Consider the following 24,190-nt stretch of genomic DNA (forward strand, 5'->3'; position numbering starts at 1 on the left):
AATTACGCTGCGTGTACCTTTGCGAAGCATCTAAATAATTCTGCAGGGGGCACACTTTGCTAATTAAACAAAAGGAACTGTTCGAATTAGGTTACCATGGGAGATGAAATACCAACACATGTGGGGGTTAAGCGCTAACCACACTAAAACAACTCGTTTGGTTGCGTTGCCTCCAAGAAGGCATATGCTCATGAAAAAAAAAAATAATAAAATAATAATTCACACTGAATGAAAAAAAAAATTAAACAAACACTACCAACGGTTTGTGGTGAAATAAAAAAAAAAAAAAAAAAAAAAAAAAAGGAACCCGGTGGGCAACTATCGGTATATGTATATGTGTACACATATGTGTATAGGTATGTGTATGTGTCGTGTAACATTTTTTCGGTTATTCGGAAGAAGCGACAGATGGGTGATGGGAGTAGTGAGCTACTCGATTATCTAGTGGGTCAGTGACAGTTCTATTTGGCAGTCCTCCCCCCTCCTAGACGTAATATTTAACAATGTGACTGGAGCGGAGAACTGTCTTGAAAATATTCACAAATTCAGTGCACTCGTCTGTGTCCTGGTCTGGCAGGCCCTGAGTGATCAGCTTCTTCCGCACAGCACTTAGAAGGTAATTATATTTGTCGTTCCATGTGGCTTCCTCCTTGGCCCTCTCCTCCTTGGTAAGTTCGATAAGGCTATATTCTTTCTTTTCTTCTTCATCTTCCATTTTGAGCAATTCCATCACATGGTCTGTTTGGGATGACTGCAAGTCCTGGGCTACGTTTAGGAGGGCCTCGTCCATCTCCCCTTTCTTATCTTCCTCACCGCCCTTGTTTCTCTTCATGCTGCTAATTTCCTCCCCGTGAAGTAACCCGTTGTGGTTGTGTGCGTCCACGAAGGAGGACACCTTCTGCCCGTTCGTTAAAATTGAGAGCTGAGACATCTGCAGCCTCTTCTGCAAAATATTATTGGAGGTGTTCAGCGGAAGCATCAAGGAGAGTATCATGAGCGACTTAATTAAGAAGGGGTAATTCTGGGGGTAAGCAAGATGGATTCTCTGTTTAGAAAAAATAGGAGACTCTAGAAGAAAAATTAAATTGTCCAGTTGATGGAAGATGTCAGAATTCAGATTCAATAAGGACAAGTAGGAGCAGATAAGGTAAGCCAACTTGTACTTCTGTAACCATAAAAGGAATGAAATGGCAGAAATTGGATTCCTTAACCAGGATATCAAAATAAGAGAGAACAAGGAATATTGTTTCTTGAGAAAAAGAGCATTTCTTAAATATTTAGTCTCCTCTGATGTTAGAAGAACCCAACATAACACTTGAATGAATTTAGTAACAAAGGGTATCTTTTCTTCATTGATCAGAGAATAGGAGAGGTAGGCGAAGAACTTCTTGTTGTTTAGACATCGTGATAAGTGTTGAACAATAGTTTTTCCCTTATGTATTAGTAAGTTTTCATCATTTCGAAAGAGAGCAATTAAATTACTACTCACTTGTTGGTAGAAGTGGAACTTATTGTCCACGGTTGAACACATGGCGGAGAGAACCGTTAGGGAGAGTAGTACCACCTGCTTGTCGTTATTTCGCAGACATTTAAATACACAGGTAATTATTTCATCGTAGTGCTTCTTTATCACTTCATTTTTGTACATCAACATTTCTATCAACCATTGCAAACAGATGATCACTGGATAGATGCTCCTCTTATCCAAACTATCCTGGAAGATATCTTCCTCCATGTCTGATGACGGATCAGCGCGACGATTGGAAGCTCCTTTCCCGTTTGCACCGCCGCTTAGTTGTGTCTCTCTCTCCGCGTCTGCGCGTGCACCCTGAACTGAATCTCTGCTTACACCTCTTTCTGCACCTGTGATTTCCCCCTCGCTGACGTTCCCGTGGTGACTGACCCGCTTGGCAAGTTTCTTAATGTAGTAGGCTTCCGTCTTCAGGGGATCGCGGAGCGGAATTTTCTTCATCCTCAGTTCGCTCATCAATCGCTCGTGCTTCTGCAGGAATTTCGAATTGTAGTTGTTGCACCGGGGGGGGACCTCCCCTTCCTCTCCCCCCTTTTCCTTCTCCTTCTGCTGATCCCCCTCCTGTTCATTGGCCTGAACACCTTCTCCATCGATTCCATTGGGAGATGTGTCTGCCCGTGCCCCCTCTTTGCTTCCCTCCTCGTCTGAGGTGTCTCCCTCCTGGTAAAACAAGTTGTACGACTCGAAGCTAAAATCGTCACTTCCTGCACCACCATGCGCACCTTCTAGCAAGTACGCTTCGTTTGCACTGTCTGGATCATCTGGATAATCTGTTTTATCTGTCCTTTCGGGCATGTTGTCCTCCCCCGCTTCGTTTTCCTTCGACTCGCAGTTCAGTGAACGTCTCTGGCGGGAGGAGTCCTTGCCTGGTTCGCTTCTTCCCCCCACAGTGTGATCACTCTCTTGTTGACTTCTCCTCTGCGGGGTGTGATCAGTAACCCGCTTTCCACGCCTGCTCACATGGATCGGTTTGCTCCTTCTGCGGTTAATTTCTCGTGATGAATTTCCTTCACTCGCAGGATGGGCCTCCACTGAGTGCCTAGTTTCTCCCGTCTGGCTAATTTCATTTTTCGCGGAAAGCTCAACCTTGCTGATAGTGTTGCAGATAATGGAACAAATAAGCTTGGTCAAAAGAGGCGCACACTTCATTTCAGAAAATTTAATAAAACTAATGAGAAGCTCGCTACATTTTCTAGCCGTGTAATGGATATCAAAATGTAGATGAGCTGTGCAGGCGATAATTCTTTTAATCAACTCGCAAATAAACAAATTATTTTTTTTTGCATTTCGATAAATGGCATAAAAATGAACATTTAAAATTTGAATAAAATGATAAAGCCAAAGGAGACATTTATGTTTTATAATGGTATTTTTATGAATACAAAAATCAATAAAAATAAATGCAATATGTTTAAAAAATGACCTGACTTGTTCATAATTTGAAGTGATAATTTTATCTACATATAAGTCCAGACATTGATTTGCTTGTTTTTGAATATCTCTGTTTTGGTCTGCTAACATAAGGAAAAGATCGCTAATGAAGAAATGGAAATATTCAAATAAGTTAACCGTTTTGATGTTCTGAAAGAGAAGAAGCCAAGATAGAATGACTTGTCTTGCGTTTGAATTTTCTATCCCAATCCTCTCCTTTAAAATGAAAATAATTTTGTAAATATTAAAAACATTATTGTATGAACAAGTCAGGTCTTTTAATAAATTATCAAGAAAGGCTCCTCCACTTTTCACATTTGGACAAGTATCGGAAAAAATGCGAAAGAGACAATCAAAAATATCTTCGATATAATAAAAAACTACACTTTTGGATACTTTGCAAAGATTGTACAGACTTTCACACACATAATATCTGACTTTGGGATCCGGATCACTTACGCATGAGATAATTAATTTCAAAATAGCAGAGAAATAAAACTTGATTTGTGTATCTACAGTGATGGAGATGAACGCCAAGGCTATGAGTCCTCCACACCTTTCTGCGGGGTGTATGCTTTGGACAAATTTTTCCTCCAAGAAATTTATTATACTGATAACCTTTTTGTTTTGGTATTTATTTGTGACGTTTTCTATGTCAGCATCGTGTTCGTACAATATTTTGTTTACCTGACTCAGCTCGCTCAGACGGTTTGATATTCCTAACTTGTTCATTTTTTTTTTTTTTTTTTTTTCCATTTGGTTCATCTCTGCGGGGGTTATGGTGGACATTCCACGCTCATGCTTGCCCTGAAGCAAACCTGTTGACTTCCCGATGGCTAAATCAATATGGAAATTCTCTTGGTATTTCTCCAAGAGGAGCTTCTTAATTATTTCCGAGCCCAGGAGGAGTTTCTCTTCGCTCGGTTCCTTCAGCATGCTGCTCATCTTCTCCACTTCTCCAGATTTTTTTTTTTCCCGATGGTTGTTGTCCTGTTCTACGTTCACCTCGTCTGTTCTTTTCTCATGTTCGACGCTCACCTCGTCGGTCCTTTTCCCCTGATCGGTGTAGTCCCTAAAGTAGTGTTCACTGTTTACCACGTCTACCTCCGTTTGCGAATTAAACCCTTGAAATGTGTTGATATCCTTGTGTGCAAAGTTGTTGTATTCCCCTGAAGCGCCTCCATCCTGATTACACTCATTGAGTATGTGATCCACCTGGACCTGTTCATCCTCCTTTTCCTTTAGAAGCAAAAGTTTCACGACTTCCGCTATTTCCTGCGCGCCCTTCTTCCTCTTTTCATATGTTTTGTCTGCAAGTAATTTCTGAATGTTTATGCTAATTACGTCTTCCTTGGCCTCATTTTTTTCGAGGCCCTTGATTAGATTCAGAAACATGGTTCGATCTGGGTGGTTCTCCGCGGAGTGTTCTAGGGGGAGTACATCCAGGAGAGAAAAAAAAAAAAAAACTCCCCCGAATTAAAAATGCATTAACAGAAAGGAGTTCTGCAAAAGCAGTTCAGTAGGAGTTACGTAAACGAGTTGATCAGGAAATGAAATGCGCACACTCCCACATTTGCAAAGTGCTGAACGGAAGTGATTAATTCTACAAAGACTTCACCTGCTTTTATTATGTCGCTTACATATGTCACACCACGGGGTTAAAGAAAAAGTGAAAAAAAAAAAAAAAAAAAAAAAAATTAAAGCAAAATTTTCGTATGGGAAAAATCTACACCACACGAATACGGGCGATTTCAAAGGGGAGAGTTACTAAACGGAACAAAGTACCAATTAAAAATGGAGAGAAAAAAAAAAATATATATATATATATATACATATATATAACAGATAAGTTAGGGACTGGCATACGTTTGTACAGCCATATGTGACGCTGAAACGAAGTGGATAATAAAATTGTGTTCGTAACGTAGAAGCATGGGGGGTAGGAACATAAAGCATGTTGAATAAGAAGAAAAAAAAAAAAAAAAAAAAAAAAAAAAAAAAAAATGCTCCGGGAGAACACCCTGAGAGGTACTATACTATATCCCCCCTTGGTGAGAAATAGCAATGTGAAAATTACACATGTTGAAGAAGCATGTAAAAAAGGTATGTATTGTTTCTTCACAGGTGGAACTTTGCGTGTATGTATGCACAAGGCGGCGATTCAACAGTCACCACGACGTTCACCATGGTGCTCACATAAATGTGTGAAAACTTGCTAAGGGCACAAATCTGGGCGGTCCCGCGCAGAGGTATTGCAATGGTTAAACAACTCTGCTCCGAAAACTGAACGGAAGGACCAAGCTCATGAAGAAGACAGTTCACAGAGCCCATTCGCTTCGATTATGAGTGACTGAAAAAGCGAAAGCGAGAGTTGGGTGTGTGCCTATGGTTGAATGTGCATACGCTTCGTAGGAGGGCGTCCTGTCGCACACACCCACGAGGGTTCCCATATCGCGCGTTTGTGCGTCCACGCGTTTACATGATTCTGCGTTTCTCCGCTCTTCCCTTCTTCCCGTATATTGTGTGCCGATTCACTACCCTCGCACGGGATAACACGCTGAGGTGTGGCGTGCGCCCCTTACCACATGTCAAGGTTGCTCCGATAGCCCATTATCGGTTCATCATTTTTTTTCACTCTGCACATATGTTTGCAAGTTTTATGGAAGAAGCATGTGCGTATGCATATAATGATGTACGCATAAATATGTATTTTTTTTTTTTTTTTTTTTTTTTTTTTTTTTTTTTTTTTTTACCCATTGTATACACCACTTAAACGAAGCAGAAGAATATAAAAAAAAAAAAAAAAAAAAAAAAAAAATTTGATTTTTTTATGCCGGCTAAAATTGTTAATCTTTGTAAGAAAATCAACCCTTACTAGAGAAGCACACTTCCAGCTAAGCACCAAATTCTCCGCGCTAAGTTTTTTCCGCAAGTGCGTCGGCTTGTGCTCTTCTTGGGGGCTGCATCCCATCTCATCGTCTTGTATGCCACGACCGGGAAGGCGAACTTAAGTGTTAAGGAATTTGGCAGAGAGGCGAATCTGCGAATCTGCGAACCTGCAAAGTTTACGACATTTGGGCGAGACGACTTCCCCTGAGGGGCACGCGAAGCAACCGGTGAGGAATTGCGCACTTACCGTACCTGCATCCATTTGTGCATCGCGCGTCGTTAGGTGAGTAGCGGTACCGATAGTCAACCCCCTCACCAATGCCGATAACTGGGCGCAGCTAACCCATACCCTTTCCAATTTCACGAAACAGTAACCCCCGTAGCTCATTTATTATGCAACAGAAAAATCCTCCCCTGGTAGGTGCTAGTGTCGTCAGCGTGGCTACCCGAGCCGACCCCAATGCTACCCGCGCCATCAATCGTGACGGTACCAACCCTATTAACCGTGCAGACAATATTAGCTTCGCCTGTATTCCCTTCCCCCTTCCCCCCACCCTCCGCGCAGAAAAAGCAACGAACGTATGAATCCGTGAACGTCGAGGAGATGGAAGGAAAAAGAGAAAATCTGGAAGGATGCAACCTCGTGCCGAAGAAGGAAAACGGAGAGATAGATGCAGATTTGTATTCAAGGCAATTGGGAACGTACGGTTTTGAATTAATGAATAAGTTGATAAAACTGAACATTCTGATCGTGAACGTTAAAAGTGTCGGTTTGGAATGTGCAAAGAATTTGGTTCTCTCGGGACCCAAGTCGGTGTGTATATACGACAATGAACTCTGCCAGGTGTCAGATGTCGGGGTGAATTTCTACATCGATGAAGAAGATGTAGCGAATAAAGTAACACGCAGTGATGCTGTGATAAAGAAGCTAAAGGAACTAAATAGATATGTACATATATACAATTATAAGGGAGAACTGGACGAAAATTTTTTGCAATCCTTTGATGTGGTTGTGTGTTGCGATGTGGCACACAGTCATTTAGTTAAATATAGTAAAATGGTAAGGAATATTTCTTCTCCTAACAGAAAAATCGCCTTTTTATGTTGTAATATTTATGGCTTGTGCGGGTATCTCTTTGTAGACTTTGGAAAGGGTTTTGTCTGTTACGATAAAGATGGAGAGAATACGAAATCCTGTAATATTAGTAAGATAAGCAAGGCCACCGAAGGAGTAGTTTCTTTCGACTTCGATAAAGGTGCCCCCTTCCAAAAAGGAGACTACATAAAATTTGCCAACGTAGAAGGAATGACCCAAATAAATAACAAAATATATAAAATAAACGATATGCAAAAATATACTTTCACCATTGGAGATACTTCACAGTTTGATGAATACTTGAAGGGAGGTGAGTGTACGCAGGTGAAGAGTCACCTCAGAATGAATTTCCAACCGTATGATATTGTTTGTGCAAAACCCTTGGCCTGGGACGAGGTGTCAACTGAGCAAGTGGGAATGCAGAACTCTCCTACTGTGTTTGAAGGCGAAACGATTTATGAAGAAGTGCCTCCCCCCCAGTCCTTCCTCATATCAGACTACGCCAAGTGTGACATGAGCAACCAGCTCCACTACGCCATCCAGGCATTGAAGAAGTACGAAGAGGAGAATAACAATGTGTTGCCACAGAATTCTGAAGAAGAAGCCTTCGAAAAGGTGTTTCAGATTGCGGTTCACCTAAATCAAGCAGACAAAGAATTGAAAAAGATATATACCGTGGACGAGGTGAAAAAGGATATAGTGTTAAAGGTTGCAAAGTATTGTACGGCTCACTTGGCACCAGTTGCCTCCTTCTTTGGAGGGTTACTAGCACAGGAGGTGATAAAATATACAGGAAAGTATATGCCCATATATCAACTGCTGTATGTTGACTTTTTCGAATGCATTTCCCTTGGTGGTGAAAGTGATAGCGGTATAAAGAACGATGATATCGCCAAGGAGAATAGTAAAAATGATAACGTTATTACTGTGTTTGGGAAGGCCTTCCAGAAGAGACTGAACGAACTTAATGTGTTTCTTGTCGGATCAGGTGCATTAGGGTGCGAGTATGCCAAGTTGTTTTCCCTATTGGACATGTGCTCTGTCGAACACAGCGGAAAGTTAACAATAACGGATAACGATAACATAGAAGTATCTAATCTAAATAGACAGTTCCTTTTTAGAAGAGAAAATGTAGGAAAATCGAAATCTCTCGTTGCATCTGGAATTATAAAACAGAAAAATCCAAATATTAATGTACAATCCTTGGAGACAAAAGTAGGACCAGAGAATGAACATATATTTAACGAGACCTTCTGGGAGAAACAACATATCATTGTAAATGCATTGGATAACATACAAGCCAGACAATATGTAGACAATAAATGTGTTTGGTACTCTAAACCTTTGTTTGAATCTGGTACTTTAGGTACAAAGGGAAATGTACAAGTAATATTGCCTTTCCTAACTCAGTCATACAACGATAGTTATGATCCACCAGAAGATTCAATCCCTCTGTGTACATTGAAACACTTCCCGTATGATATTGTACATACTATAGAATATGCGAGAGATATTTTCCAAGGGCTCTTCTACAACACGCCTCTAAGTTTACAAGAATTTTTAAAAGACAAGAAGGAGTACGTAAGAAAAGTGGAAGAGGAAGGAAACAATGCTTCTCTATTAGAAACTTTGGAAAATGTATTGTCTACACTGAGAGAAGTTTCTAAAGAGTGCAATTTTAATTTTTGTGTAAAGAAAGCTGTAGATTTGTTCCATACTAATTTTATCAACCAAATTGATCAATTGCTATATTCGTTTCCATTAGACTACAAATTAGCTAGTGGAGAATTTTTCTGGGTTGGTCAAAAGAAAGCTCCACAAGTTATTTCGTTTGATATAAATAACGAATTTGTGAAAGAGTTCCTCTTCTGCACGTCTAACCTGTTCGCACAAGTGTACAACATCCCACAATGCTATGACTTGAAGTACATTTTAGATGTAGCTAGCCAAATTGAAGTAAAACCATTTCAACCCAAAAGAGTTAAAGTAAATATGGATGAAAAGAACCTGAACAATATTTCTATCTCTTTTGTTGATGATGAAAAATTAATTCACGATTTCTGTAAAGAATTATTAAACATAGACTGTCAACACGTGAAGGTTTCGCCAATCGAGTTTGATAAAGATGAAGAAACCAATATGCACGTGAACTTCATTTACTCCTTTGCTAATTTAAGGGCTATTAATTATAAAATAGAGACATGTGATAAATTGAAAGCTAAATTGGTTGCGGGAAAAATTATTCCCGCGTTAGCCACCACCACCTCTATCATTACAGGATTGGTGGGAATTGAATTGCTTAAATATGTGAATTATTATGGATACGTTCAGATGTACGTGAAGTCAACAGAAGACAAGAGAAAACAGATGAAGGACCTGCTATCATATTTTAAAAACGCCTTTATCAACACTGCTCTTCCTCTCATCCTCTTCTCGGAACCCATGCCACCCATCAAGATGCGCGATAAGGAGTACGACGATCTCATGAAGGGTCCCATCAAGGCCATTCCCAACGGTTTCACATCTTGGGATAAAATAGAAATCCACATAGGTACGTGCAGAGCGGTCAAGCAGTGCAATGTAATTGCGTTTCTTTTCTCTTTCCCCGCCCTGCGGTAACATGACCGACCGCTTCATCATGAACCGATTACCTTTGCATATCCCCCCCCCTGCAGTGAACGGAACCATCAAGAACCTCATCGACCACATAAACGAGAAGTTCAACATCGAAGTGAATCTGATTTCCGTGGGAAACGCCTGTCTGTACAACTGCTACCTTCCTGCGCACAACAAGGAGCGCCTCAACAGACCCATCCACGAAATATACTCCGACATCACCAAGCAGAAGTTGCTCGACGACAAGAACTACATTGTGGTCGAGGCTAGCTGTAGTGACCAGGATCTCGTGGATGTGCTCATACCGTCCATTAAGTTTATCTACAAGTGAGGGGTGAGTTTACCCTGAAAGTTCAAAGGTGAAGTCCACACGGGGAAGGCGAAGCAGTTAATGTACAACTGCATTTTTGTCTGGATCATGTAAGCACAGACATATGGAGAGGGGAGGGCAAGTGCGCACACCGATCCCGATGGATTTGTTTCCGTAACCCGTAGCCATCGCCACCCATCCGTGTGCCGTATCTTCGTGCGCTATTATAATGTATACAATTTTTGCTAACGCCCGTGTGCGGGTTAGCATGTTTTGGGTTTTTTTTTTTTTTTTTTCTGAACAAGTCAGGCAAAAATATACCCATTTCGTATGAACAAAAAAAAAAAAAAAAAAAAAAAAAAAAAAAAAAAAAAAAAAAAAAAAAAAAAAAAAAACGCTAAAAGAATAGTGAAAAAATAACAAACAAATAAATATAAATTTATAAACGAATTACGCAAAGATCCTTGCGCATACCGCTCATGCCTTGTTGCCTGAAAATTTCCCTCTGAAGTTAAGCAACTTGAAATCCTTATTCCCCTTGAGCGAGTTGTATATACCGAAGAGGGTCGCAATGTCGCGGAACCCCGCGGCCTCGATCATAATGTCTAGGACCAAATCGATCATATTATTCATGACGGTTTCGCAGTAGAGTTCGACGTCACCGGGGGGAGACGGAGACAAGTCATTTCCATCTGGGCCGTTACACGCGGCAGCATGAAATACATTGGTGAGGGGAGTAACCGCCCCGTCGTGAAGGGCATCCCTAGGAATATCTATATTGGTCTTTAGCACATGGAATTTGTGGTGTATGCTATTGTTCCTGCGAATGTAGTTGGAGATAAATGTTCTAAGGTTGCCTAGGTAGCTAACTAATTGTGCCTTTCTCTTTCCTCCGATTTGGACCTTCTCTCTAGTGGTGCGCGTGTTTACTGTACTTGTTTCACTTGGCGTGGTGTCACAACTCTGCGGACCGCCTGTCTGATTTTCCATCGGGAGCGCGTCAAAGATTCGAAATCCGCGCTGTTCAAAGAGCCGAACAAGTCCATCATTTGAGAAGCCCATTTTACTGAAGATGAGGCGGTAGGTCTGCTTGAGGAGCTTCTTCTCTTCCACCACCTCTGGGTTATGCAACTTGAGAAGAGAAAAAAATCTAACCCACAACAAGTCATCTTCACAACGGTGTCTCTTCACCAGTTTATCTTTTTCATACAATTCAAGATACTCCTTGGATATAATTCTATGAAATCTTTTCCCTCCTCTGGAGGTAAACTTAGAAGTATAAACGTACTTGTACAGTAGTTCATTTTCATCCTTATAATTTGCAGCTTTAAAAATTTTGATGAGAACATTTGAAACGTCTTGTGGTTTTAAAGCTAAGTAGAAGTAGATCAGCTTGGCCTTCAACTTCTCCGATAACTTCTGAAACGTGGAGTACTTAATCAAATTATATTTCTGATCATAAATTTTCGATATATATTCAATTTTTAAAAAATCTAGGATATATCTTTTTCGTACTTCTACAGGGATACATAATCTTAAGCTCCTCAAATATTTTATGAGAAAAATTCTCAACACCTTTAATCCTAGGACACAATATATTTTAAACTTATTGTGTCTAATAACCTCGTCTGTTATATTCAATGTGTGTTGTGTAGTGGCGAAGGGAACATTTTCATTATCATATGTATACAGGTTCGTAAATAGTTTGTTGAGATTTACACAAGCATCTTTAAATAACAGATGGGGAGATACTTGTAAGAAATTTCCCAACCTCACCATGATTTCGTTACACTCTTCTTCGAAGTTAAATGTTAAATGTTGCATCATTTCGGCGGAGCTCGTAATGATTGCTCCTCCTTCTGGGTTGGCTCCCCCATGGATATCACTAGCGGAGTTGCTAACTACTTTACCTGCGCTGCAACGCGTTGGAACTTCACAGGGGGATTTTCCCCTTCTGTTTTTTCTCCCTCCATAACTCCTAACAGTGTAATTAGTCTTGACAAAGGTTAACACCCGTTTTGTCTTTTCTCTTCCTTTTTGGACCTGCCACTGGGGGGAGAAGGTCATGCCATTTTTACCTCCCCTTGAACGCAACTTTGAAATTTCCGTCTCGCTCCCCCTTTTAGAGGATATATTTATCACGTGAGGAAGGTGACACTTGGCCACCATGCACTGGTTCATTTGTGCGAGGAAGGAAATTAAAATGAACGAGAAAAAGATTAATTTTTTTAACTTCCGTTGATTATTTCTCAGCATTTTTTGTGTGTTCCCTTTGGGGAGGGGCCACTTAACGGTGATGGCGTTAGTTACTCGGAAGTTGCACTATGGTGTGGTGTTTTTTTTTTTTTTTTTTTCTTTTTCTCCTCCCGTTGCAACCCTGCTTCCTTCATACTTCATTCACGCTCTAAATGCTGCACACTACTTTTTCCTCCCATCTTTTGGCGTCCACTATTGCAACAGTTCCAGTAACCCGGGACAATGTGCAAAAATTATCTACACAATTTTTTCCACTTCCCTGGGACAACTTCATACATTTGAGCGACATACGCCTATTCTCATTGTTTGCATTCTTTTCTTTTTTTTTTTTTTTTCGTGGATTGTACAGGCGGAAAAAGTGTATGAACATGTGCAGGTGATCTTTCCCCAGCCACAGGTGGAAGGGAATAAACTTAACAGTACGTGAAACAAACCCGGTTAAAATGAGGCAACTGAAATGCCTCCAGGGGAATGGAGATTTATGTTACTGCTACGAGTGGGGAACTCTCCTCACGAGCGCAACAGGTTCACATAAAAGCGAAACGCGAAGTATGAAAAAATGGCTACTTCGTATATATATATATATTTTTATTTATTATTTTTTTTTTTTTTTTACCTGACTAGTCAGCAATTTTCATTTTGGCTAGCCCACCCATCAAGGAAAAAAGTGTTCCAACCGTAGCAGAAAGTAGTTCGCTGAATCGCTTAAAAAGTTGTATTCTTACTTGGTCGATTGGGAGTTCCCTATTTTTCCTTCTTTCACCAAAACGATTTGCACATCGGATATGAGAAGTAGCAATAAGTGAATCACCAGAAAATGTTCGAACAAATTTTTAAAGACCTTTAAAGAAATTAACGTCGACGACTAAGTTGACATCACCTCCTAGTCAACACAACTTTTGCAAATATTTGGGGGGGGTTAAAACACAAAAAAAAAAAAAAAAAAAAAAAAGTAAAAATACGAATGGGGAAGATGCATCAAATGGAATGAAGAACAACAACAGCAGTTGTCCCTTCACTTCCGTATGCAATGCCCTCTTCGCGGAAAAAAAAGAAAAAATGCATCCTCGCATTTACACACAGGACAAGGAATTAGCAAGCCACACAAAAGGAGAAAATGTTGAAAACGTGCCACTATACTCCATTGATGCGAACATATGCAGAGCAGTTTTAAAAGCCTCTGAGAGGATGGGATAGGACACAATGTTGTGTAGTCCATCTTGTTGCCAAACATAACAGCGATTTCTTCCTCCCGCTCGCAGAAAATGGCTACGCCTCAAAGGTGAGACTTTCACTAAACCTTTCTAGCTCCCTCAGTTTGTCATCCTCTGTTGCAAAGGAATATAAATTCTTTTTTCGCCCCGTCCAACTGAGTAAGGTTAAGTGCCTACCTTTGGAGTCCCTTAAGTGTAGCATTTTGTTCCACTCCAATTTCGATTTTTTTAAAAAAACCTCATTTCTGATCAGGACGTATACTCCCTTCCAATCACTTCTTGAGCTTAGCATTTGCTCGAACTGTTCGTACAGGGTGAAAGTTTTTTTGTTGACTCCGAGTTCCTGCGGGGGAAAAAAGTAAGGAGTTCATGGGTGGGGGTAAACTGGGTCCACGGGAAGTATCTCCCCGTGAGCTGTATCCGCTGAACAGGTCATTGTGGAATGAAAAAGGAAGCAAGAAGATGACCAGAACACACTGAGATGGCTACATAGATAAAAAGGGGATTGTGCCTTCTTCAGCACTTACCTTTACAAAAGTGAAGTGGGGAATTTTTGTTATAATTATGGCGTCCTTTACAAAAGGGGCAACGTTGAAAAAGTGGGCCTTGTGAAAGGATATATCCAAGGGGAAGTCTAAGTTGTACTTGAGATCCTCCGCTGTGGATACGGACATGGTGTGCAAGTCGGGGGCGGTTATTACGGATTCGACTGCTCCCCTTGTTGTGGTGGTTGCTGTTGTTTCTGTTGGTACTTTTGATGATGCTTCTTCTAGTGGGACGATTTCCGTCTGAATACCACTTCGGGGCAATCCTCCCCTTGGAGTCTCCTGCAACCTGCGGAGCGCATCCATATCTCGCAAGTAACTGCGCTCTTCCATTTCATCAAAGGGAGCTGCACAACTCTCACCCGTCACGTCCATCTCTTCTTCCTGCTCCCCATCATGTTCACTCATCACATGGTCCCCCAGCGCGCCATCTAAAAATGAGTCTCTACTCAAGTAACTTCCACATGAAGAAGGGGAGGGATCTGCTCCGACGGTAGAACTACCCCGATAGGCACACTTTTTATTTTTCTGCACTTTCTCAAAAATGTTTTTATAATACAATGCGCACCTAACTAGGTTCTTTTTACACTGGGCAATCATAATGCTCCGACTGTCGGTACCAAGTAACTGCACCTGGTGGTTCTGTGCATCAGCTGTGTTGTCCAAAACGTATCGATATATGCGTAGAAATTCTTCCTGGTCATATATTTTCAAATTCATAAAGGGTAAAATTTGATGGTCGCTATAAATTGGAATGCGAAGAAAATAAAACAACAACTCGAAGATGATGTTGCCATTGGAGCAGAACGGATCCCAAATGAGTTTTACGTGCTTCTGATTTTTTAGACATTTTTGCAAAGCTAGCGAATATATACAGCTAGCTGTGTCGTAGCAGTCGTCACTTAAAAAGAAATTGTTATTGTGATGATTCATCCTTTTTATTTCCATGTCGCGCAGGTAGTTTAGCACACGTTCGTTGTCCGTGTGTGATATGCCAAGTGCGCTGGTTCGGCTTGTTTCAGTGCAATTGTTCTGATTTTCCCTTTTGCCTTTCTCAATGTTGCGCGTTACCTTGTCATGGGTATACTCGTCCGTGTATGTTTCCTCATGAGCGTATTTTTTCCCCGCAGATAGTGCAATTTCAAACCCGCTTACAAGCTCTTTCTCATTGGAAGGTTCACTCACATTGGGGCTATGATTGTTTTCATTTGGGTAACTGTTAATGTGACACTTCTCCCCCCGTGGTGCCACCTCCTTGGCACTGGTGAGATGGTCTGATGAGTCCCTCTTCCGGGAATACCCAAAATAGTTGTATTTATAGTAGTGGTGACTCTCCTCCCCAGAGGGAGTATTTTCATCACTTAGTTGAATTTTTTTTTTTTCTTCAAAGATGGACCAAAATGGGACATTATCCTTGACGATACTCTTAATTTGATCATCACCGATATTCAAATCCTTATTGAAGAGAGAATTGAAATTCAATTCGTCGCATTTGTTGTAATTGGCAACATTAGCTAGCTGATCATCCACATGACAGTACTGATAAAATCGAGGAGACAATTTGCCCGTAAATTTTATGTCCACATTGCATAGGTTATTTTCAATATGAACAGCTAATAAATTCCATGTGTTTTTTTTTGTTCTTTCTTTTTGGTTTTCCACATTCGTTTCGTATTTCTGTTCATCCGGAGGGGGATCTTCCAAGAGAGGGGTTAGTAGACATGCATCGGGGGAAGGATACCGCTCTCCTGTGATGTTACTCCCTCCTCTGTATGACCTAACGAACTCATTTAATTTCCCACGTACAGCACGTCCAATGTCGGCAACGTCAAAGAGCTTCGACTTTCGCGATGTGATTTTCAAGGGGATATCCTCCAAATGGTCTGGAGAAATGTAGGAATCCCAAGGGATCCTTCTGATAATATCCTGCAGGGTGATCAAAGAATTGCAGGATGCATTCTTCGAAACGTTGAGCCATATGCTTTCGACATAACCACATTTTAATGATAACAAATAAATAAGCGATGGGGAGCATTTAATTTGCACCCCCCCATTGCATTTGCCTAATCGAACTAAATGTTTCTCTTTTTTGCTTTTTTCATTTTTTTCTTCCGTAGTGTCCTTTTTCTGCGCTTGATATTTTATTACTTCCCTCACATAGCGTTGCTTGATATCTTTTATCAGCGTGGCCTCCCCACCCTTCCTCACACATATGAAAAAGTTGTACAAGCTAAAGAACCTCCTTTGGGAGCACAGGACGAGCGCTTTGCTCTTCATTGTGTCGCATGCTTCCAAAACAGCGATGACGTCAAGAGGCGAAGTCACGTTGTGTGACGCGCCGCAACGTCACAACGTCACACGTAGGGCCTCCTTACTGCGATGCAACGCATGGGAAACCAGATCGGATTCCATGATCGTTATTCCTTCGCTTTGCTCTTTCGTTGTTCCAGTTTTACGACACCTCCATTGTGGTATTTTTTTTTTTTTTTTTTTTTTTTAATATTTTGGCTAGCCACAGATCAGTGCGGTGTATTGGCACCCACTTGTGCGAAGCCCTTTGCGTATGTCACACATCAGATGGAAGCGGAGCAAATATAGTTGATAAAACGAGTTTTCCTGGCAATCCCACGATATAGACCATTCATTCTCCTTGATTAATCTCAAAAATGCGACAACAGAGAAAATAATCTTTACGCTGGGGGAGAAGCGTCATCGCATGTACCCCACTTCCAACACTTTTTTTTTTTTTTTTTTTTTTTTTTTTTTTTTTTTTTTGCAAACATAAGATGGGTACATATTTTTACCTGACCTGTTCATAATTTTTATTCGAATATATGTGCCTTTTCTGTACAATATAATGTATGACCTCGAGTGGAAAATGGGGGGAAATTCGAACGGCAATTTGAAGTGATGAAGATAAGCCAATATAACATGACTCATGAACAATCCTCGCACGATTACACAGAACGAATTACGCTTGATGACATTCCAAAGCTATGTAACCATTTTATCGCACGTGAACAATGGGTTGTGCCTCGTCTACAGAGGAAATACTCTCCAGTGTGGCGAAAACAAAAGAAAAAAATGGCGCGCATTTCCACACTTAAGCTATTCATTTGAGATGAAACGCACACAGACTTCGATTTCACGTTGTGTCAAGCACAAAACACGCAAATTTTTTTTTTTTTTTTTTTTTTTTTCTTCTCATAAATGTGTACATACACTATGCAATGGCAGATGGTAAGAGGGTGATAAAGCGGACAAAAGGTTAGGCTATACTTTGGGAGGAGGACCACAAAGGCTACGCTGACATTACCTATATATACATTTATATATATTTATTGAAATTCCTCATTACGGCCTCCAATTTTTAGTACCCCTTTTTCTTTATCCTCCTCACCTGTGTGTAAGATAAATTTTTTTTTTTTTTTTTATTTAAGAGTTATGCCTCTTGTGGAAGTGACATGGCCGCGCCTACTCGGTCGATCTGCACTCCTACGTATGTCATTTCTTTTTGTTCTTTTAATTTTTTTTATGGTGCTGCATGCCATGTATTTTGTGAATACGCACCCCCATTTGCGAATGGGAAGAAACACAGCCCGTAACACACGAGTAGTTTTTCTTCCTTCCTTTTGCGCACAGAGGTGGGCAGAAAGGGCGAATCCTTGGTAGTTACTCACTGTAGTTACTCATTGTATTTACTCATTGTAGTTACTCATTGTAGCCATGCTCTGCAATTGCCCCTTCCGTTCGTAGTAGGGAAAGGCTGCCATGATGCTGCTACACCCTAAAGTGTGTTTCGCCTTGGCCAAACAGGCGAAGGAAGCGTTCTTAACCGAGTGCATGCCGAAAGGAAAGGGCCAAAGGCGACACACACCTTACTTGGTCCGATGAACGTATATAATGCATGCGTATGCATTATATATATATATATATGTTTATATATAATATAGTGTAGGATGTGCGCTCGTGCCAGGAAAAAGATATAGATAGAAAAGGCAAAAGAATTGAAAAAGTATTGCAAAGGGATAACACACAATAACGATGCGATGGAATTCAAAGGAATGTGCGCGGATCACACAGCGCGCACACCGCGTGAAGGAGGAGGAGGCCTCCTAAAAGGAAGCGTCCTTAAAAAAAAAAAAAAAAAAAAGAAAAAAAAAGAAAAAAAAAAGGGGGTAAGGGGAGCTGGCACGGCAGCGCATGCAGCGTACGCAGAGGAAGTACGTATATACGTCTTCCTAAGGGCGGAGGGCTTCGCTCTGCAAAGGAGGTTGCAGAGGGGATTAATGCATCAAATGATTAACGAACGGAGGGAAGCGGCACAGCGTAGGATTGTATACTCTGCAAAAGCATGCGACAATAGGGGATGCATTTTAAGAGCGCGACTCCAAATTTAAAAATGGGAAAAAAAAAAAAAAAAAAATGTGCACATTTTCACAGAACCAAACTTTTCTTTCATACTCCATTGCGTTATATTTATTTTAATTAATTTAAACTTAATTTATTTTAATTAATTTAAACTTAATTTAATTTAATTAATTTAATTGAATTAATTTGATTAATTTATTTTATTTATTTAACATCAATTAATTTTATTCCTTTTTAGGCAAACTTTTTTTTTTTTTTTTTTTCACCCGCTCCTTTTAGCTGCTCTCCACTGTGTTTATTTTTTCCTCCTAATTAAAAGCACAAATAGTAGATAAATACACATAGTACAAAACCATACTTAGTATAAATCTACACACCTGCAATTACCCTGTTCGGTTGAGCCCTGCCCATTTCCCCCTTCCCCCCTCGCCGCCAAAATGATAACCCCCGCAAGAGCGTACCTGGCCCTGTTAACCCTGGCCTGCTGTGTACTACTGGGTAAGCACGAAGCCCTAATCGAGAATTCGCTTTTTTTTTTTTGCACCCGAAAAACGGCTCCAGGAGAAATGTGTACATTAAGAAAAAGTATCAGGAGCTGCTGAAATACAAAGAGTCCGATGAGTGCCTAAACGATTTGTTACAAAGAAATTCGGTAAAGTTAATAGCCATAGACATTGATGGAACACTTGCCGATGACGACAGTAAAATCAACGATGAAAATTTGAATGCCATAGAAGCGGCCAAGCGATTGGGTATTAAGGTTATTCTGGCAACGGGGAGATTGCACAACTTCGCCATGCGAATGTTTACACAGAAGCAAAAGGACACATACGAAATAGAAAAAATGGATGGAGTGTACTCTCATGGAGCTTACCTTAATATCAAAGGAGTGGATTACGTGTATAGAAAATTTAGCATGATTGATATAGAATTTATTTTATTTGCATTGTCCGCACATAATGCATTAAACAATGCAGTTTTTATAACGCCCAATGTTGTATACGTTTTTAATGATGAGCCAGAGTTTAAGAAACACTATGCGGTATGCGGACTGAAGGATTATGTACCAACAAATGCAGGAATAACCCAATCCTTGGATAATAGACAGAATGCAGTTCTGCTAACCCATGTGAAAGACATACTCATGATTGGTGACATCGTGTCTATAGAGATTTATGAGAAAATACATCCTCAACAGGAACCACTAAAGAATCTGCAGACCGAATTATATGGCGAGTTGGAAAATAGATTTAAGGTTTACGTTCCTCCCCATAGAAGGAAGATTGTCCTCTCACCTATTAACACATCCAAAATACAGACCATTCAACTGTATGCTCAATTTTATGACATTCCATTGAACCATATTTTGTCAATTGGAAATGATAACAACGACTTGGAAATGTTGGCTTCCACTGGCTATTCTGTGGTCGTGAAGGGCTCCACCAAGCCTGCGTTGAAGGTCGCTAGATGCATTAGCACCAAGACGAACAACGAGAACGCTGTGGCCAACATCATCTTCAGGGTCATCACGGGAAGATACATGTAAGGAATGACGCGCGATAACATGCGTTCAGATAGTATTTCGCTCAATGCAATTCCTTCAAATATAATTCACTTTCCTTTGCAACCTTCTCCTCTTTTTTCGAGTGTGTGATGGCTGTGCCCATCCGTTCCCTACGCTTAATGGATGGAAAGAGCTGCGGGTATGTGACTCTCCATCTCGTGCACCCGGGAGGTATTATTTTACAAGAGTGTACATATTTACGTACCGTGTGTATTTTGTGTATCTGCGCGTGGTCGCCCCTTTTTTACCAAGGAGAGGAACAGCATACCGACCCGTGCCAACTAAATGAGTGACGCTTGCACCTGCGCAGGAGGAAAATATATGGCGCATGCACATGCACAAATAATTTTTTTTTTTTTTTCACCTGAATGGTTCATGCAGCTAGCTATTTTTTATTATTTTTATTAATTTTTTTTTTTTTTTTTCCAAGTTTCTACGTTTTCATAGTTACCTTCACATGGCAGCATATTCCCATTTAGTGTGACACATGAGCTTTTACCAAATTGTTATGTTTTGTAAAATTAATTCACTCATTAATTCAGTAGATTGTTCTTTCTTTTTTTGTTTTTTTTTTTCTGTACACATGAGTGATTTTATAAAGTGCGCATTTATTTAGACAATTCTGCAATTGTGCGCAGATTTGTGAAGTTTTTCACGTGCCCACCCCCCGCGTCAAGCGAACCAACTAACAAAACATTGACCTTGTTGCAAAGGCGTAAGAGTATAAGACTGTAGAGTATTAGAGAAGGGCGGCAAGGAAAGCCGGTAATGGCTAACTGCGGAGCGATGCTCGGTCGAAGGGGCCAAATGGCCTGCACCGTTCAGGTAAAACTGAGGGGACTGTGTGTGCACGCAACTCCCCTATTTGAAACAATTTTTCGCACGGATAGCGCAAAACGCGGAAAGTACATAAAATGTTGTATAATCGAAAAAAAAAAAAAAAAAAAAAAAAAAAGGGTATACACATGTCACGCAATTTTCCTCTTTTTGTTCGTCCTGTTAACATCAATACCGAACTGCCAAGAGTCTCGTAACGTGTTTATTAATTCATTTTTACCGGAGTGAAGGAATTCATAATATGCATCGAGGCCTAGATGGACATCCATGGCTTCATCTTTTGGGAAGTTGGGCCCGCTAGGTGAAAGACCCTTATTAGGGGTTCCGAGTTTAGGAATACTGGTGATGTTTGCCACGTTGGCTAGCTTGTTGATATTTGCCACGTTGGCTAGCTTGTTGATATTTGCCACATTGGCTAGCTTGTTGATATTTACCACGTTGGCTAGCTTGTTGATATTTACCACGTTCGCAATGTTGGCGAGATTAGGGAGGTGGGGAAAAGTCTCCCTTGTTGTCTGACTGTGGGCATTCCCCCTGTTGCGCATGCGGAGGAGCAACTTCTCCAACTGCTGATCTGAGATTCTGTTTTTGAAAATGGTTTCTGCGGAATTGATCAACTTATGAATCTCCTCGTAGTCTACACCCGCGAGGTTGTCCGGGGAGTGGTTAGATTTGAGACCATCCACATGGAGATCCCCTCTTCTGGTGCCACTGCTTCGGGGGGTACCATCGGAATGATCATCACTTTTGATTGTAGGAATAAAATCGGAAATGGTCTTTCGTGTGTCCTCTTTGGCGAGAACGAACTTGGGAGGGTGTCCCTGTGTGTGCCCTCCCCCTTTCGTTTCGATTCTTCTCAGATGGCACATCAGCGCTGCTTCTCTTTCCATATTTTTTAACCTTTTGTGTAGCTTCTTTTGAATGAGAAGCAGAAGTTGAATGGGGAGGTCCTCTCTCTGGTCCCTCTTACAGTACACGCCCCTATCATTAAAGCTTATCACTCTGGTGAGGCACACCTGGTAATTTTTGCGCAAGCATTGACTTGAGATAAAAAAGGGCAGGGGGTGCACATCTCCCCTTGTCTGATTCGTGGAGTTAACTCCATTGAGAATGCCCGTATTGAGATTACCTCCGTTAGGGGAGCCACCGCTTGTTGCACCCCCTCGAATGCACTGAATGAGGGTCTGGTTATGTGCCCGCAACTTGAGGCGGTTGATCAAATCCACCCCGTTATTCAATTTCATGAAATTGCTGATGCAATCAAATTTGCACTCGATATAGCCCCTGTGGTGAAATATAGGTATGTTAATTTCTTCCCACAAAAAATTTGGATACATGAAAAATGTAAAAATAAAGTAAAATGTCTGTTCCTTCCGATAGGTTACGTTAATTTGTTCAACATGACTGTCGGTGATACCCCCCCTTCTTCTTTGTTTCTCTGATCCATCCTTTCGGTTTCCTCTCTTGAGGGAATCCCATTTACTGTCTTCATTACAGGGCTCATTTGCCCACATAGCATAATGTGCACAGAGGAAGTGCACGTTCTTAAAGTGCTCAGGGAAATATTGTTCCAGCACTGAGTTGGGGGTGTACTGGAAACCTTTCCTTCCGGAAAAAACGGTTCTCCTTTGAGTTTTTTTTTCGAATGTATTTCCACGTTTCCTTCCACTTTTGTTACCGCTTGAAGGCCCGCTCTCCTCTTCGCTTTCGTTTCCTCGCTCCTTGGAGCACACGAAATGCACGTACATGGGCTTGGTATTTTTGTAGGTGGAATAAATCATGTTCAGCAAGTCGCAGATGTAGAAGCGGCAAAAATTCTTCTTTTCCGCTTCACTGTCCGCAGGTTGCTCCACCTTGGGGCGGCTAGCCCGCCGCCCCTGCCCACTTTTCACTGGTCCGTTCATTTTCCAAGTGGAGGCATCCATCCGGGAAGCGGCTACGAAACGTTACACCTGATTTTTGTACGAGGTGTGAAGATCAGAGAGTTAACGCGCAGGTGCGGTATTATTAGGCGTGTGCACCTAGGCACAAGCGATGTGGGTTCACACGGTAGGATTAGCAGGGGGTTGCCCTTTTCCGAATGACCGCTCCCCCTATGGTGCTTGGCCTTCCTATCTCCGTCCCTCCCCCCAAGCGGGTGTGATTTATGCACGCGAGTGTAATTGGTATGAGTTAATATCTGCACTCAGGGTGCGCACGCCTAGAGCACGACTCTCCTTTCCCCATGCAACCACGTGTGTACATTCACCTGCATGCACAGCCTACATCCCACCCCGTGCCGACGCCAAAAACAATTTTATGAAATGCCTCCAAAATAACGGGGCAATAAAAGAGGGCAAGAAAAAAAGGGAAGAAAAAAAAAAAAAAAATAATAATAATAATAGTAATAAAAAAATACAACAGTAACAAAAAAAAAAAAAAAAAAAAAAAAAAACGAAAAAAAAAAAAAAAAAGAAAAAGAAAAAGCGGGAAAGGTATTAACTAGAATATGATGACTACGAAGTGATATCTAACGCGTGTTAATCGCGGTGGGTGATGTAACACATACGAAGAGGGGGGGATGGCGAAGGTGAAAGGCTTCGTGCATGCTTGAGCCGACTTTGCTAATGATGGTCTACCTCTGGAAAACCAATGCGGAAAAACGGGGAGGGGACGGATAAAAAGAACGAATACATGTACACACGTTAATTTTTGCCTCACGTTGTTTCGTTGTTTCGCATTTCATTGTTCAGAATATCCTTGCTCAGAATATCCTTGCTCAGAATATCGTTGCTCAGAATATCGTTGCTCAGCATATTGTTGCTCAGCATATTGTTGCTCAGCATATTGTTGCTCAGCATATTGTTGCTCAGCATATTGTTGCTCAGCATATTGTTGCTCAGCATATTGTTGCTCAGCATATTGTTGCTCAGCATATTGTTGCTCAGCATATTGTTGCTCAGCCTTGGGGAGCTCAGCCCTGGGGAACTCAGCCCTGGGGAACTCAGGCATTTTGTTTCATTTAATTGTTCAACGTTCCACTGCTCAGCAATTAGTTTCCTTTGCTTTTCTACGCTCAGCTATTAGTTCCTTTGTTTTGCTTCCCCTCGCTCCATTTCTTCATCTCAAGTAGAAAAATGCAGGTACGCGCACATATGTGAAATGCGGGAGAGAAGAAAGCCCAGCTTAAACAACGTTCGTTTTCGCGCAGTGCCAAATGGTTTTTCTATGCCTGAATATTTTTACGTAACACCGCATGCATCATCTAATTTGTGGTAACTCTGCGCATGCAGGTCGTACGCACCTGTGCCCTATAGGTGTCGCACCCTCCTATACACGCAAGATCATCAAGGGCTTCGTGTGATATTTTTTTTTTGGTCCCACGAATCTCCCTCTCAAAAATAACCCACAAAGTTGAACAGAAAAACAAAAGGGGGGGAGGCACAAAAGGGAGACGCAAGAACAGCTCGGCACATGAAAGAAAAAACTATCCTTATCTACTTTAAAAATGGCATACCTGGGGAACCAACAAATGGGTCTTCTTTTCTATC

The 24,190-nt window shown here is 41.1% G+C and overlaps 6 protein-coding genes across 6 annotated transcripts; 2 read left to right on the forward strand and 4 right to left on the reverse strand.

Moving 5' to 3' along the window:
- Nucleotides 1-484: 484 nt before the first annotated feature.
- On the reverse strand, nucleotides 485-4,357 carry PKNH_1445100 (VAC14 domain-containing protein, putative; the record flags this gene model as incomplete). Its single annotated transcript, XM_002262292.1, has 1 exon — nucleotides 485-4,357. One exon carries the CDS (start codon nucleotides 4,355-4,357, stop codon nucleotides 485-487), a length of 3,873 nt encoding a protein of 1,290 aa, XP_002262328.1.
- Nucleotides 4,358-6,244: 1,887 nt separating this feature from the next.
- Nucleotides 6,245-9,894, forward strand: PKNH_1445200 (ubiquitin-activating enzyme E1, putative; the record flags this gene model as incomplete). The annotated part of the gene is made up of 3 exons (XM_002262293.2): nucleotides 6,245-6,268; nucleotides 6,417-9,498; nucleotides 9,623-9,894. 3 exons carry the CDS (start codon nucleotides 6,245-6,247, stop codon nucleotides 9,892-9,894), a joined length of 3,378 nt encoding a protein of 1,125 aa, XP_002262329.2.
- A 456-nt stretch (nucleotides 9,895-10,350) lies between these two features.
- PKNH_1445300 (conserved Plasmodium protein, unknown function) lies at nucleotides 10,351-12,129 on the reverse strand (the record flags this gene model as incomplete). Its single annotated transcript, XM_002262294.1, has 1 exon — nucleotides 10,351-12,129. One exon carries the CDS (start codon nucleotides 12,127-12,129, stop codon nucleotides 10,351-10,353), a length of 1,779 nt encoding a protein of 592 aa, XP_002262330.1.
- A 1,269-nt stretch (nucleotides 12,130-13,398) lies between these two features.
- PKNH_1445400 (conserved protein, unknown function) lies at nucleotides 13,399-16,165 on the reverse strand (the record flags this gene model as incomplete). The annotated part of the gene is made up of 2 exons (XM_002262295.1): nucleotides 13,399-13,686; nucleotides 13,871-16,165. 2 exons carry the CDS (start codon nucleotides 16,163-16,165, stop codon nucleotides 13,399-13,401), a joined length of 2,583 nt encoding a protein of 860 aa, XP_002262331.1.
- Nucleotides 16,166-19,055: 2,890 nt separating this feature from the next.
- On the forward strand, nucleotides 19,056-19,805 carry PKNH_1445500 (haloacid dehalogenase-like hydrolase, putative; the record flags this gene model as incomplete). Its single annotated transcript, XM_002262296.1, has 1 exon — nucleotides 19,056-19,805. The coding sequence occupies one exon, from the start codon at nucleotides 19,056-19,058 to the stop codon at nucleotides 19,803-19,805; it is 750 nt and encodes a 249-aa protein (XP_002262332.1).
- A 986-nt stretch (nucleotides 19,806-20,791) lies between these two features.
- On the reverse strand, nucleotides 20,792-22,585 carry PKNH_1445600 (conserved Plasmodium protein, unknown function; the record flags this gene model as incomplete). Its single annotated transcript, XM_002262297.1, has 1 exon — nucleotides 20,792-22,585. One exon carries the CDS (start codon nucleotides 22,583-22,585, stop codon nucleotides 20,792-20,794), a length of 1,794 nt encoding a protein of 597 aa, XP_002262333.1.
- Nucleotides 22,586-24,190: the final 1,605 nt, after the last annotated feature.

The sequence above is a fragment of the Plasmodium knowlesi genome (assembly GCF_000006355.2).
Source record: "Plasmodium knowlesi strain H genome assembly, chromosome: 14".
NCBI classification, from domain to species: domain Eukaryota; phylum Apicomplexa; class Aconoidasida; order Haemosporida; family Plasmodiidae; genus Plasmodium; species Plasmodium knowlesi.